The sequence below is a fragment of the Tachyglossus aculeatus genome, chromosome 4, assembly GCF_015852505.1.
Source record: "Tachyglossus aculeatus isolate mTacAcu1 chromosome 4, mTacAcu1.pri, whole genome shotgun sequence".
NCBI lineage: Eukaryota > Metazoa > Chordata > Mammalia > Monotremata > Tachyglossidae > Tachyglossus > Tachyglossus aculeatus.
Genome location: NC_052069.1, coordinates 12,907,522 through 12,923,700, shown reverse-complemented (window position 1 = coordinate 12,923,700; position 16,179 = coordinate 12,907,522). Strand labels below are relative to the sequence as shown.

General features: G+C 45.5%; 1 protein-coding gene across 1 annotated transcript in view; it reads left to right on the top strand.

The window, feature by feature from the left end:
* CLNK (cytokine dependent hematopoietic cell linker) overlaps positions 1-14,304 on the top strand; it is an 87,983-nt gene extending 73,679 nt beyond the window's left edge. Inside the window, exon 12 of the mRNA XM_038744933.1 lies at positions 14,149-14,304. Within this exon, the coding sequence (XP_038600861.1) occupies positions 14,149-14,304 (156 nt within the window). The remainder of the gene's footprint in view (positions 1-14,148) is intronic.
* Positions 14,305-16,179: the final 1,875 nt, after the last annotated feature.

The window sequence follows — 16,179 nt, the reverse complement described above, 5'->3', positions numbered from 1 at the left end:
TCCCTGGCCCAAAATAGAAAACAGTGATCTGGACAAGTGCGCTCTTGACTCAGAGTTAAAGAAGACAGCATTTATAGGTTTGATCTGGACCTTCTACTTAGGCTGATACTGAAATGGATACATCCAAAGGGAACTAACCTATTGGCTCAATTTCTACCTGGGAAATAATAATAATAATAATGGCATTTATTAAGCACCTACTATGTGTAGAGCACTGTTCTAAGCGCTGGGGAGGTTACAAAGGTGATCAGGTTGTCCCACATGGGGCTCACAGTCTTAATCCCCATTTTCCAGATGAGGTAACTGAGGCACAGAGAAGTTAAGAGATTTGCCCAAAGTCACACAGCTGACAATTGGCAGAGCTGCGATTTGAACCCATGATCTCTGACTCCAAAGCCTGTGCTCTTTCCACTGAGCGACGCTGCTTCTCTAAAATCATGATCTTCAGTGGTATGTATTAATACTTATTGTGTGCAAAGCACTGTACTAAGTGCTTGGGAGAGTATGATACAAGACAGTCTACAGACATGCTCCTTATTCATACAGAGTTTAGAGTCTGGATGAGGAGACGGACATTAAAATAAATTGTAGATATGTACGTAAGTGCCGGGGGAGAAGAGGGTAGAGTGAATATCAAGTGCTTAAAGAATAGAGATCCAAGTGCATAGATGGGAAAAGGAGAGGGCGTAGGGGAGATGAGGGATTAGTTGGAGAAGCCCACAGAAGGGGATTAGCCTTTTAAAAGGTCTAGGAAATGAAGAAAAGTGAACAAATCTCTAATAGTAACAGCATGTATTGACTTCCCACTAGGTGCAATGCCTTGCCTTGTTCACTAAAATTTCATATACAGTTTATTCGAGGCTCTTGGAAAGCACAACGTAAAGAAGTGACCCATATTCCCTGCCCACAAGGAGCCTACAGGGGAGACAGATGTAAAATGATTCACAAATATTCAAGATAAAATTAAGTGTAAAACTGGATCAATATATATACAAAAGTGCGGAGTATAGCTACAAATAGGTTCCCAAGTGCTAAAAATGACTGATGGGTTTGTAGGGGTTAGCAGAGTGGGACACTCGTGAAGGAAATATATGAAATTTTAGCTACTTCACTAAGAAAATAATGTGATTTACAAATGCAGTCAGGACCAAAGGCGTTAATGAACTGATGAATTTCAAAAAAACCAAAGTTTTGAACTACTTATCCCAATAATAATAATAATAATAATAATTTTTGTATTTGTTAAGCACTTACTATGTGCAAAGCACTGTTCTTAGCACTGGGGAGAATACAAGGTGATCCAGTTGTCCCACGTGGGGCTCACAATCTTAATCCCCATTTTACAGATGAGGTAACTGAGGCACAGAGAAGTGAAGTGACTAGCCCAAAGTCACACAGCTGACAAGCGGCGGAGCTGGGATTTGAACCTATGACCTCTGACTCCCAAGCCCGTGCTCTTTCCATTGAGCCACGCTGCTTCTATGAAACCATACATACACACAAACATACACACACAAAACACACACACACACACACACACACACACACACACGAGATTTCTATTTTCTACACTGATCCAGGTATCCAAATTCTGCTACATAGGCAGAATTTCAACGATGCACAGATACAAAGAAATTGAAAGTAGAGTTTAAAGAAATCTACTGTGACTCTTAGGAGTTTGATAGAGATTGGCTATAAGGAAGCATCACATTTCATTCCAAATCGAAAATTTCTAGGTCTGTAGTGTGACCTACAGAAGCAGCCTTTTTTAAAGGAGAACTGGTTCTGTGGCAGAAAGGGTGCCATCCGAGTTGTCTAAAATAGCAGAACACTAAACAAGTGCTTGGGGTCAACTGAAAGTGCTTATCTGAACAAAGGGAGGGTAAGACAGGCACTTTAAAGCCATGTAAGCCTGTTATGGGCAGGGAATGTGTCTATTTATTGTTATACTGTACACTCCCAAGCACTCAGTACAGTGCTTTGCACACAGTAAGCGCTCAATAAATACGATTGAATGAATGAATGAGACAAATTCAGTAAATGAATTAACCTGGTGGGGAGAAATTGAGAGAGGATTTTTCTTGAGTGGAGACTGTTACATTTTCTCCATGATAATCTCATTCATGATAAGCTCATTATAGGCAGGGAACATATCTATCAACTCTATTGTATGTAATCTCCCAAGCGTTTTTTTTAGTACAGTGCTCTGCATACAATAAGTGCTCAATAAATACTATCGATGATGATAGTACTGTGACTTCAAAAGTCAGAGTTAATTAGAAGCAAAATGTACTTATTTTGCTGGACTATATGGTTCTTTTCCTAGGAAACATATATTTAAAACTCAAATGTTACTGAATGCCTTTAGAATTTTTGAATAGAGTAGGTAAATATTCTTGGAAATTTAAAGGAACAGGCTTTGGAGTCAGAGGTCATGAGTTCAAACCCTGGCTCCGCCAACTGTCAGCTGTGTGACTTTGGGCAAGTCACTTAACTTCTCTGTGCCTCAGTTACCTCATCTGTAAAATAGGGATTAAGACTGTGAGCCCCCTGTGGGACAACCTGATTACCTTGTAACCTTCCCAGCGCTTAGAACAGTGCATAGTAAGTGCTTAATAAATGCCATTATTATTATTATTATTATTAAATTAATAAACCAAACAGAAAAATACCAACCAGCATCTGAGTCTTAAGACATCATTTGCTATCCACTGGAAAGATGGAGAGATTTTCTTTAAACATTATGATTAAATTCTTATTTTTTATATTCAAAACTCCTTAGGGTGAAATTTCTACTACAGGGCCAAACACTAGAGTCAAATAATGAGAAATGACAGGATGACTAATTGAACATTCCTGGCTGCTGCTACCTGTTAAAATTACCCTTTTCTACTAGCACTATCCATTTAATAGATGGTTAAAAACAATTAACATTTAATTCATTATTTCGGCATAATCCTAGACAAAAAGGAGGAGTTTGAATATAAAGCAGGCTTTTGTTCATAGAAGATTAATATCAAGCGAGAACATTTGGCTTTCTGAAATATAGGTGAACACAGAACTGTTCACAGAGATGATCTCTTGCTCCTCTTTCCTTCACACTTGAAAAAGCCAGGAATAATGACAAAAAACTGGGGTCTTTGGTTCACTACCAGTCATTTTTTTTTTTTCCATTTCTGTTCATTGTAAAAATCTCTAAATTCCTTTTCCAGTGAACATTAAAAGTCTTGCTACTTCATTCATTCATTCAATCATATTTATTGAGCGCTTACTGTGTGCAGAGCACTGTACTAAGCTATTTCAAAGTAATAATTACAACGGTATCTGTTATGCGCTTACTCCGTGCCAGGCACTTTACTAAGCACTGGGGTAGACACAAGCAAATCACGTTACACAGAGTCCCTGTCCCACGTGGGACTCACAATCTCAATCCCCATTTTACAGATGAGGGAACTGAGGCCCAGAAGTGAGGTGACTTGCCCAAGGTCACACAGCAGCCAAGCAGAGCCGGGATTAGAATCCATGACCTCCTGACTCAGACCCGTGCTCTATCCACTATGCCATGCTGCTTCGTCTAGTAAAGGAAGAGACGCAAAATCATGCTATTCCCCTAATTTTTTTCTTGACTTTAAAGAAGTAGTAACAGGATTTTTGTATGTACAAACGTATGTTTGTACGTATTTATTACTCTATTTATTTATTTATTTTACTTGTACATATCTATTCTATTTATTTTATTTTGTTAATATGTTTTGTTTTGTTCTCTGTCTCCCCCTTCTAGATTGTGAGCCCGCTGTTGGGTAGGGACCGTCTCTATATGTTGCCAACTTGTACTTCCCAAGTGCTTAGTACAGTGCTCTGCACACAGTAAGTGCTCAATAAATACTATTGATTGATTGATTGATTGATTGGGAAGTACAAGTTGGCAACATATAGAGACGGTCCCTACCCAACAGTGGGCTCACAGTCTAGAAGGGGGAGACAGACAACAAAACAAAACATAGTAACAGAATAAAATAAATAGAATAAATATGTACAAATAAAATTAATAAATAGAGTAATAAATACATACAAACATATATACAGGTGCTGTGGGGAGGGGAAGGAGGTAAGGCGGGGGGATGGGGAGGGGGAAGAGGGGAAGAGGAAGGAGGGGGCTCAGTGTGGGAAGGCCTCCTGGAGGAGGTGAGCTCTCAGTAGGGCTTTGAAGGGAGGAAGAGAGCTAGCTTGGCGGATGTGCAGAGGGAGGGCATTCCAGGCCAGGGGGACGACGTGGGCTGGGGGTCGACGGCTAGACAGGCGAGAAAGGGGCACAATGAGGAGGTTAGCGGTGGCAGAGGAGCGGAGGGTGTGGGCTGGGCTGGAGAAGGACAGAAGGGAGGTGAGGTAGGAGGGGGCGAGGGGATGGACAGCCTTGAAGCCCAGGGTGAGGAGTTTTTGCCTGATGCGTAGGTTGACTGATAGCCACTGGAGCCACTTCTGTCTATTTCCTTGTTTTTGCTTCTGCTTCAACTCTGGGAAATATTTTCATCCAACTGTCCATCCCATTAGATTGTAACTTTCCTATTGTGTGACCTTGGGCAAGTCACTTCACTTTTTGGGCCTCAGTTACCGCATTGGCAAAATGGGGCTTGAGACTGTGAGCTCCATAAAGGACAGGGACTGTGTTCAACTCGATCTGCTTGTATCCACCCCAGTGCTTAGTACAGAGTCTGGCACATAGTTAAGTGCTTAACAAATACCTCAATCATCATCATCAAGTTTCTGAAGGACAGCGAGGGTGTGCCTTCTTCCAGCTATACTCTCACTAGCACTTATTACAACTGCTTCACACTCCATGTTCATTCATTCATTCAATCGTATTTATTGAGCGCTTACTGTGTGCAGAGCACTGTACTAAGTGATTGGGAAGTACAAGTTGGCAACACATAGAGACGGTCCTTACCCAACAGTGGGCTCACAGTCTAGAAGTGGGCTCACAGTATGCTTTATACATACCAAGCAGCATGGCTCAGTGAAAAGAGCATGGGCTTTGGAGTCAGAGGTCATGGGTTCAAATCCCAGCTCTGACAACTGTCAGCTGTGGGACTTTGGGCAAGTCACTTCACTTCTCTGTGCCTCAGTTCCCTCATCTGTAAAATGAGAATTAAGACTTTATTTTATTTTGTTAGTATGTTTGGTTTTGTTCTGTCTCTCCCTTTTAGACTGTGAGCCCACTGCTGGGTAGGGACTGTCTCTATATGTTGCCAACTTGTACTTCCCAAGTGCTTAGTACAGTGCTCTGCACACAGTAAGCGCTCAATAAATATGATTGATTGATTGACAACCTGATCACCTTGTAACCTCCCTAGCGCTTGATCTCTGACTCCAAAGCCCGTGATCTTTCCACTGATCCACACTGCTTCTCTTAGAAAGCGCTTAATAAATGCCATCATTATCATTATTAATATTGGGTATAATGATGTTATTATTGCCCCTCTCAGGGTCACACCAGGAGAGTTCCCAGTACTCTACCAGTCTTGACTATGGGAGGGAGACTTAGGAAGAGGCATATCATGAAATGCCTCATGAAATCTCTCGCTCCATCCCTTTTCCCCTCCTTAACTTCTCCCCTCCTTAACTTCCATCTTCAACCATTCACTCTCCACTGGTTCCTTCCCCTTTGCCTTCAAACATGCCCATGTCTCTCCCATCCTAAGAAAACCCTCTCTTGACCCCACCTCACCTTCTAGTTATCACCCCATCTCCCTCCTACCATTCCTTTCCAAACTCCTTGAACGAGTTGTCTAAACACACTGCCTCGAATTCCTCAACACCAACTCTCTCCTCGACCCCCTCCAGTCTGGCTTCCGTCCCCTACATTCCACGGAAACTGCCCTCTCAAAGGTCACCAATGACCTCCTGCTTGCCAAATCCAACGGCTCCTACTCTATCCTAATCCTCCTCGACCTCTCAACTGCCTTCAACACTGTGGACCACCCCCTTCTCCTCAACACGCTATCTGACCTCAACATTGCCAAGATCCGCCCTTTCCTCTCCATCCAAACCGCTACCCTGCTCGTTCAAGCTCTCATCCTATCCCGTCTGGACTACTGCATCAGCCTTCTCTCTGATCTCCCATCCTCGTGTCTCTCCCCACTTCAATCCATACTTCATGCTGCTGCCCGGATTATCTTTGTCCAGAAACGCTCTGGGCATGTTACTCCCCTCCTCAAAAATCTCCAGTGGCTACCAATCAATCTGCACATCAGGCAGAAACTACTCACCCTGGGCTTCAAGGCTGTCCATCACCTTGCCCCCTCCTACCTCACCTCCCTTCTCTCCTTCTCCAGCCCAGCCCGCACCCTCCGCTCCCCTGCCGCTAATCTCCTCACCGTACCTCGTTCTCGCCTGTCCCGCCATCGACCCCCGGCCCACGTCATCCCCCGGGCCTGGGATGCCTTCCCTCTGCCCATCCGCCAAGCTAGCTGTCTTTCTCCCTTCAAGGCTCTACTGAGAGCTGACCTCCTCCAGGAGGCCTTCCCAGACTGAGCCTCTTCCTTCCTCTCCCCCTCGTCCCCCTCTCCATCCCCCCATCTTACCTCCTTCCCTTCCCCACAGCACCTGTATATATGTATATATGTTTGTACATATTTATTGCTCTATTTATTTATTTATTTATTTTATTTGTACATATCTATTCTATTCATTTTATTTTGTTAGTATGTTTGGTTTTGTTCTCTGTCTCCCCCTTTTAGACTGTGAGCCCACTGCTGGGTAGGGACTGTCTCTATATGTTGCCAACTTGTACTTCCCAAGTGCTTAGTACAGTGCTCTGCACACAGTAAGCGCTCAATAAATACAATTGATTGATTGATTGATTGATCATGGCTTAGTGACAAGAGCACGGGCTTGGGAGTCTGAGGCCGTTGGTTCTAATCCCAGCTCTCAAACTTGTCTGTTGTGTGACCTTGGGCAGGCCACTTCACTTCTCTGTGCCTCAGTTTCCTCATCTGTAAAATGGGGATTAAGCCTGTGAGCCCCACGTGGGGCAACCTCGTTCACTTCAAGTTTATCCTTTCCTGCGTTACCTCTGCCCTCTCCTCTGCCAGACAAAACAATTTCTCCTCCCTAATTGACATCCATGCCCATCATCCCTTCTCAGTCCCCCTGTTCCTCCCCCTCCTCCTTCTCTCACCCCCAACAATCTGGCCTCCTACTTCATTAATAAAATTAAATCCATCAGGTCTGAGCTCCCCAAAGTCACTCCCCCAACTACTCCAACCCCCTGGCTCTCAACCCTCTCTGCTACTCTCCCACCAGTATCCTCAGAGGAGCTCTCCTGCTTCCTCTCAAGTGCTACTCCCTCCACCTGTGCTTCTGACCCCATTCCCTCTCATCTTATGAAATCTCTCACTCCGTCCCTTCTCCCCTCCTTAACTTTCATCTTCAACTGCTCACTCTCCACTGGTTCCTTCCCCTCTGCCTTCAAACATGCCCATGTCTCTCCCATCCTAAAAAAACCCTCTCTTGATCCCACCTCACCTTCTAGTTATCGCCCCATCTCCTTCCTACCATTCCTTTCAAACTCCTTGAACGAGTCATCTACACGCACTGCCTCAAATTCCTCAATGCCAACTGTCTCCTCGACCCCCTCCAATCTGGCTTCTGTCCCCTACATTCCACGGAAACTGCCCTCTCAAAGGTCACCAATGACCTCCTGCTTGCCAAATCCAACGGCTCCTACTCTATCCTAATCCTCCTGGACCTCTCAGCTGCCTTTGACACTGTGGACCACCCCCTTCTCCTCAACACGCTATCTGACCTTGGCTTCACAGACTCCGTCCTCTCCTGGTTCTCCTCTTATCTCTCCGGTTGTTCATTTTCAGTCTCTTTTGCAGGCTCCTCCTCCCCCTCCCATCCCCTTACTGTCGGGGTTCCCCAAGGTTCAGTGCTTGGTCCCCTTCTGTTCTCGATCTACACTTACTCCCTTGGTGACCTCATTCACTCCCACGGCTTCAACTATCATCTCTACGCTGATGACCCCCAGATCTACATCTCTGCCCCTGCTCTTTCTCCCTCCCTCCAGGCTCGGGTCTCCTCCTGCCTTCAGGACATCTCCATCTAGATGTCTGCCCACCATCTAAAACTCAACATGTCCAAGACTGAACACCTTATCTTCCCTCCCAAACCCTGCCCTCCCCCTGACTTTCCCATCACTGTTGACAGCACTACCATCCTTCCCGTCTCACAAGCCCGCAACCTTGGTGTCATCCTTGACTCCGCTCTCTCATTCACCCCTCACATCCAAGCCGTCACTAAAACCTGCCAGTCTCACCTCCGCAACATTGCCAAGATCTGCCCTTTCCTCTCCATCCAAACTGTTACCCTGCTTGTTCATTCTCTCATCCTATCCCGACTGGATTACTGCATCAGCCTCCTCTCCTATCTCCCATCCTTCTCTCCCTTCTCACTTCAATCCATACTTCATGCTACTACCAGGATCGTCTTTGTGCAGAAACGCTCTGGGCGTGTTACTCCTCTCCTCAAAAATCTCCAGTGGCTACCAATCAACGTACACATCAGGCAAAAACTCCTCACCCTCGGCTTCAAGGCTGTCCATCCCCTCGTCCCCCTCCTACCTCACCTCCCTTCTCTCCTTCTCCAGCCCAGCCCGCACCCTCCGCTCTTCTGCTGCTAACCTCCTCACTGTGCCTCGTTCTCGCCTGTCCCACCATCGACCCCCAGCCCACGTCCTTCCCCTGGCCCGGAATTCCCTCCCTCCGCACATCTGCCAAGCTAGCTCTCTTCTTCCCTTCAAAGCCCTACTGAGAGCTCACCTCCTCCAGGAGGCCTTCCCGGACTGAGCCCCCTCCTTCCTCTCCCCCTCCTCCCCCTTCCCATCCCCCTGCCTTACCTCCTTCCCCTCCCCACAGCACCTGTATATATGTATATATGTTTGTACGTATTTATTACTCTATTTATTTTACTTGTACATATTTATTCTATTCATTTTATTTTGTTAATATGTTTTGTTTCGTTGTCTGTCTCTCCCTTCTAGATGTAAGCCCGCTGTTGGGTAAGGACCATCTCTATATGTTGCCAACTTGTACTTCCCAAGCGCTTAGTACAGTGCTCTGCACACAGTAAGTGCTCAATAAATACGATTGAATGAATAAATGAATGAATGAATGACAACCTGACTACCTTGTATGTACCCCAGCACTTAGAACAGTGTTTGGCACAGAGTAAGTGCTTAACAAATATTATTATTGTTACTATATCCATTCCATTCCTAGCTTGGCCAGTGGCTAGCGAGTGGAGGGACATCTGCTACAAGTCAAAACTCAGCTGGGCTGGGCAGCAGCGGCAAAGACTCAAATTTACTGTGCGGAAGGAGGCAGTGGTAAACCACTTCTGTATTTTTACCAAGAAAACTCTATGTATCCTCTACCACAATGATTGCAGATGGAAGTTCGGCGTTCTGGGAGAGATGTGTTCATGGCGTTGCTATGGGTCGACGATGAGTCGATGGCATAAGACAAGTCGATGGCATAAGACAAGACAAGATATTATTATTCATATGATTAGAAACAGCATGGCTTGATGGAAAGAGCACGGAGTTTTAGGAATGCCCCGTCAACACCTTCTGTTGGTCATGATTTGTTGAATAAAGAATCCTACATATGCTGTAATGTTGCAAACCAGAATAAGCAACAGAATCAGGGTTGATACATCAAGGGGTAAAGAGATGCAGAGCTATGCAGAGCAGAGCTATGCAGAGAAACAGCGTGACTCAGTGGAAAGAGCACGGGCTTTGGAGTCAGGGGTCATGGGTTTGAATCCCAGCTCTGCCAATTTTCAGCTGTGTGACTTTGGGCAAGTCACTTAACTGTGCCTCAGTTCCCTAATCTGTAAAATGGGGATTAAGACTGTGAACCCCCCATGGGGCAACCGGATCTCCTTGTAACCTCCCCAGCGCTTAGAACAGTGCTTTGCACATAGTAAGCGCTTAATAAATGCCATTATTATTATTATTATGTTGTTGTTGTTCTTCACTGGATTGAGACTTTGGCTCCCCTCCAAAGAAGCTATCTGCAAGACCCCTTTCCTATTTGCAGTGCACAGTTGGAGAATGGTTAAGACTCTACCCTCATCAGAGACAAGATGGAAGTCAAGGGAGTAATGCCTCAGTGAATTTCTAAACCTGTTTTCCACCACAGAAAACCTCCCAGAATGGAACAGCATGGCCTTTGCTTGAGTTTTTGAGGAAGTCACTACCATAGTCCAAGCTGTGAAGAAATGGTTAGGACCTGGATCTGTAGATGTGGTAATGAAGTGTTTAGTACAGTGCTCTGCCCACAGGAAGCGCTCAATGAATACCACTGATTGATTGATTGTCTGAGGGCCTACTGAGCACATAGCTGAGATTTACAAGCAAGAAGGGACTTTAATTCAGAGCTAAAGGTATAGAATTTTCCTCAACCTCTGGTACACTGAAGACTCCTAAGATACCACCACAATTGTCATTGCCAAGAAGAAAGGTGTTAGAGCTAAAAACTCCTGGGAACTTGTGTTGATCATCAGGGCTGCCAAGATCCTACACAGTCCTTTTGGACAGGAATCTAAAGTCTCATCTGTTCTCCCATGATGCTACAACATTATTGGGAAATCAGGGAATGTTTTTCCAAGTGCACATGTAAGTGTGAATAAGGCAAGATCTAATGTCTGGAGACAGAAATCAAGGCATGAGGAATAATAACTATGGTATTTGTTCAGACCTTGCCTTGGCTTATGCTGTGGAGTCATCCAACCCATGGTGACACCACGGACACATCTCTTCCAGAACGCCAAACCTCCATGTGCAATCATTCCGGTAGTGGATCCCCAGAGTTTTCTCCATAAAAATACGGAAATGGTTTTGGTAGGAGAGTATTAAGGTGAGGTGGGGGGGGATAAGGTGATTGAGTGCTTTAAAACCTATAGAAAGGAGTTTCTGTTTCAGGTGGAGGTGGATGGGCAACCGCTGAAAGTTCTTGAGGAATGGGGAAACATAGACTGAACGTTTTTGCAGACAAATGATCCAGGCAGCAAAGTGAAGTATGGACTGGCGTGGGGAGAGACAGGAGGCAGGGAGTCAGCAAGAAATATTAAGCACTAAATCTATGCCAATGCACTGTGTTAAGCTCCATGTTAAATACAAGGTGATCTGATAAATCAGTCCGAGTTGCACAGGAGACCGGCAATGTATCACCCTCCTGGCTGCAAAACTCTGTTAGCAGACAGGTAGAATCAATTGATGCTTTTTAATAATCAATGCCAACTCTCTCCTCAAAGCCAACTCTCTCCTCGACCCCCTCCAATCTGGCTTTCGTCCCCTACGTTCCACGGAAACTGCCCTCTCAAAGGTCACCAATGACCTCCTGCTTGCCAAATCCAACAGCTCATACTCTATCCTAATCCTCCTCGACCTCTCAGCTGCCTTCGACACTGTGGAGCACCCCCTTCTCCTCAAAATGCTATCCAACCTTGGCTTCACAGACTCCGTCCTCTCCTGGTTCTCCTCTTATCTCTCCGGCCGTTCATTCTCAGTCGCTTTTGTGGGCTCCTCCTCCCCCTCCCATCCCCTTACTGTAGGGGTTCCTCAAGGGTCAGTTCTTGGTCCCCTCCTTTTCTCTATCTACACTTACTCTCTTGGTGAACTCATTCGCTCCCACAGCTTCAACTATCATCTCTACGCAGATGACACCAAAATCTACATCTCTGCCCCTGCTCTCTCTCCCTCCCTTCAGGCTCGTGTCTCCTCCTGCCTTCAGGACATCTTCCGTCTGGATGTCTGCTCGCCATCTAAAACTCAGTATGTCCAAGACTGAACTCCTTATCTTCCCTCCCAAACCCTGCCCTCTCCCTGACTTTCTCATCACTGTAGACGGCACTACCATTCTTCCTGTCCCACAAGCCCGCAACCTTGGTGTCATCCTCGACTCTGCTCTCTCATTCACCCCTAACATCCAATCCATCACCAAAACCTGCTGGTCTCACCTCCTCAAAACCGCCAAGGTCTGCCCTTTCCTCTCCATCCAAACCGCTACCCTGCTGGTTCAATCTCTCATCCTATCCCAACTGGATTACTGCATCGGCCTCCTCTCTGATCTCCCATCCTCCTGTCTCTCCCCACTTCAGTCTATACTTCACGCTGCTGCCCGGATCATCTTTGTGCAGAAACACTCTGGGCATGTTACTCCCCTCCTCAAAAATCTCCAGTGGCTACCAGTCAACCTACGCATCAGGAAAAAACTGCTTACCCTGGGCTTCAAGGCTGCCAATCCCCTCGCCCCCTCCTACCTCACCTCCCTTCTCTCCTTCTCCAGCCCAGCCCGCACCCTCTGCTCCTCTGCCGTTAACCTCCTCACCGTGCCTCGTTCTCACCTGTCCCGCCGTCGACCCCCAGCCCACATCATCACTCTGGCCTGGAATGCCCTCCCTCCGCACATCCACCAAGCTAGCTCTCTTCCTCCCTTCAAAGCCCTACTGAGAGCTCACCTCCTCCAGGAGGCCTTCCCACACTGAGCCCCCTCCTTCCTCTCCTCCTCCCCATCTCCCCCGCCCTACCTCCTTCCCCTCCCCACAGCACCTGTATTTAAGAGAAGCAGCATGGCTCAGTGGAAAGAGCATGGGCTTTGGAGTCAGAGGTCATGAGTTCAAGTCCCGGCCCCGCCAATTGTCAGCTGTGTGACTTTGGGCAAGTCACTTAACTTCTCTGTGCCTCAGTTACCTCATCTGTAAAATGGGAATTAAGACTGTGAGCCTGCCGTGGGACAACCTGATCATCTTGTAACCTCTCCAGCGCTTAGAACAGTGCTTTGCACATAGTAAGTGCATAATAAATGCCTTTATTATTATGTTTGTATAGTTTTATTACTCTATTTATTTTACTTGTACATATTTACTATTCTATTTATTTTCTTAATGATGTGCATCTAGCTTTATTTCTATTTATTCTGATGACTTGACACCTGTCCAAATATTTTGTTTTGTTGTCTGTCTCCCCCTTCTAGATTGTGAGGCCATTGTTGGGTAGGGACCGTCTCTATATTGTTCTTCCTAAGCGCTTAGTACAGTGCTCTGCACACAGTAAGCGCTCAATAAATACGATTGAATGAATGAATGAATGAATGAACAGAATTAGTAGTCATATTCCCTGACCACAGTGAGTTTACAGTCTAGTAGGATGTGAACAGAAGTGACATATTCCCTGCTTACTAGGAGCTTAAACTTTATTTATATTAATGTCTGTCTTCTCCTCTAGACTGTAAACTCCTCGGCAGGGAACTTGTCTGCTACATTATTATACTGTACTCTCCCATGCACTTAGTACACTGCTCTGTACAGAGTAAGCACTCAATAAATATGATTGACTGGCTCACTGACTAATTGGGAAGACAGACATGAAAATATTTTCAAATAAAGTAATCAGAACAATTTGAACTTGCAGTTGAGAAGCAGCGTGGCCTAGTGGTTAGACCAGAGGCCTAGGAGTCAGAAAGACCCGGGTTCTAATCCCAGTTCAGGCACTTTTCTGCTGTGTGACCTTGGGCAAGTCACTTCACTTCTCTGTGCCTCAGTAACCTCATCTGTTGACCAGGGACTAAGATTATGAGCTCAATATGGGACATGGTCTGTGTCCAACCTGATTCACTTGCATCTAGCCCAGCGCTTAGTACAGCGCTGCCATATAGTAAGATTTTAACAAGTACCATTAAAAAAAATTGACTAACATATATTTGAAAATGCTGAGGATGGATAGAAATAAATATGTTAAGTGTTCGAGGTAGCTTGTTAGAGGAGGAAGGATTTTGGGAGGGCTTTGGAGTTCAGGTTTTGGGAGGAAGGGAGTTCCAGTCCATTGGATCAGTGCAAGTAAGAGAAATATGTTTTGAGGTTCACACTGTTAGAGGTTCTCTAACAAATCTGAGACGCCATTTCTTCCCCAACAAGTAACCACTCCATTCCCTTACATTCTTTTCTTGATTGAAACTTTTGTTAGTCTATTGAGAAATATATATTCTTCATTTAAAATCATGTTCGTGTCCTAAATTGTTTACTTCATCTCTGAAATCCCCCAAAATGTGTGTTTTAAGAATCAATGGAATTTTTTCTGTCTTTCAGAAATTTGATTCAGTGGAAGATATCATTGAGCACTACAGATATTCTCCCATTACACTCATTGATGGAAAAGATAAAACAGGAAACAACAGAGAACAATGCTACCTAACACATCTGCTGCCTTTCAGAAAACATCCTCACTTTCATAGTTCTCATTAGAGTGCGGTAAATGTAAAATGATGTTTTTGTTAAATCAATCAATCAATCAATCGTATTTATTGAGCGCTTACTGTGTGCAGGGCACTGTACTAAGCGCTTGGGAAGTACAAGTTGGCAACATATAGAGACAGTCCCTACCTAACAGTGGGCTCACAGTCTAAAAGGGAAACTGTTTATATTCTTCAAAAGACTGCTTTCTACAGTACCATTTGGAATGAAAGGCATGTTTCAGAACTAGAAAAACCACTCAAATTTCTCCTAGAAAATATGGCTTCTGAAGACTACAAAAGAAATGAAACTGAAGAATCAACATTGTCAGTCCTCAGTTGTGTTTTGAACAGGGCTAAGAAGTAATTGGTGGGGTTGGATTTGAGACCCTCAACGTCAGATTCACTAAAATCACCACGGCCCAAATCCGCCGATGAAGGGAAGAAGGCCCAGAAAATCAGCCTGTCATCGAGAAGCCATCAGGCTCGGCGAAAGACAGTGACCAGAGTGGAAGTGAGGCGGGGGATCCTGAGAGTGGAAGGCACGGCCCTCTTGGCGGGGAGACTGTGGCGTTGCTATACTTGTGTCTGAGTAAGACTCCAATCATGGCAGCAACCCAATCCTGTCATAGTCGTTTACCCCAATCAATCAATCAATCAGTCGTATTTATTGAGCAGTTATTGTGTGCAGAGCACTGTACTAAGTGCTTGGGAAGTACAAGTTGGCAACATATAGAGACAGTCCCTACCTAAAAGTGGGCTCACAGTCTAAAAGGGGAAGACAGAGAACAAAACCAAACATACTAACAAAATAAAATAAATAGAATAGATATGTGCAAGTAAAATAGAGTAATAAATATGTACAAACATATATACAGGTGCTGTGGGGAAGGGAAGGAGGTAAGATGGGGGGGATGGAGAGGGGGACGAGGGGGAGAGGAAGGAAGGGGCTCAGTCTGGGAAGGCCTCCTGGAGGAGGTGAGCTCTCAGCAGGGCCTTGAAGGGAGGAAGAGAGCTAGCTTGGCGGATGGGCAGAGGGAGGGCCTCGTTCATTTCGTTCAATACCAATGAATGAATTAATTATTGATAATAATCAATTATCAATCATTATCATTATCAATGAACATAATCAACCCCATTATCCCTGCGGTTCTCAGTGGCCAAAGGGGTTCTGGGGCAGAGTTATTGGTGAGCTGAGGGGCAAGATACAGCACCAGTCAACACCTGCCCCTCCCTCCCTCATTGACTAAGAAGACACACGGACTAGCGGAAAAAGCCCAAGCCTGGGAACCAGAGGACCTGAGTTTTAATCTTGGCTCCGCCACTTACTGCAGTGTGACCGTCGTCACGTCACTTAACTTCTCTGTGCCTCAGTTCCCTCATCTGCAGGATGGGGATTCAAGACTTGTTCTCCGTCCTACTTTGACTGTGAGCCCCATGTGGGACCTGATGATCTTGAATCCACCCCAGCACTTAGTACAGTGCTTGGCAACTAGTAGGCACGTAACAAATACCACAATCACTGGAAGAAGGCAGGGGCAAGAAGGAAAAGGTGCCCCATTCCTCCCCATCCACTACTCATTGTTGGTGAAGAGAGGCCAGTGTGTGCCAACCAGCCAAGGGCATGGAGAAGCAGCATGGAGTAGTGGATAGAGCCCAGGCCGGGTCATGGGTTCTAATCCTAGCTCTGCCACTTGTCTGCTTTGTGACCTTGGGCAAGCCACCTCACTTCTCTGGGCCTCAGTTCCCTCATCGGTAAAATGGGGATTGGGACTGTGTGCCCCACATGGGACAGGGACTGTCTATATCCATCCCAACGCTTAGTGCAGTGCCTGGCACTTAGTAAGCGCTTAACAAAGGTAACAATTATTATGATGCCCATGGAAAT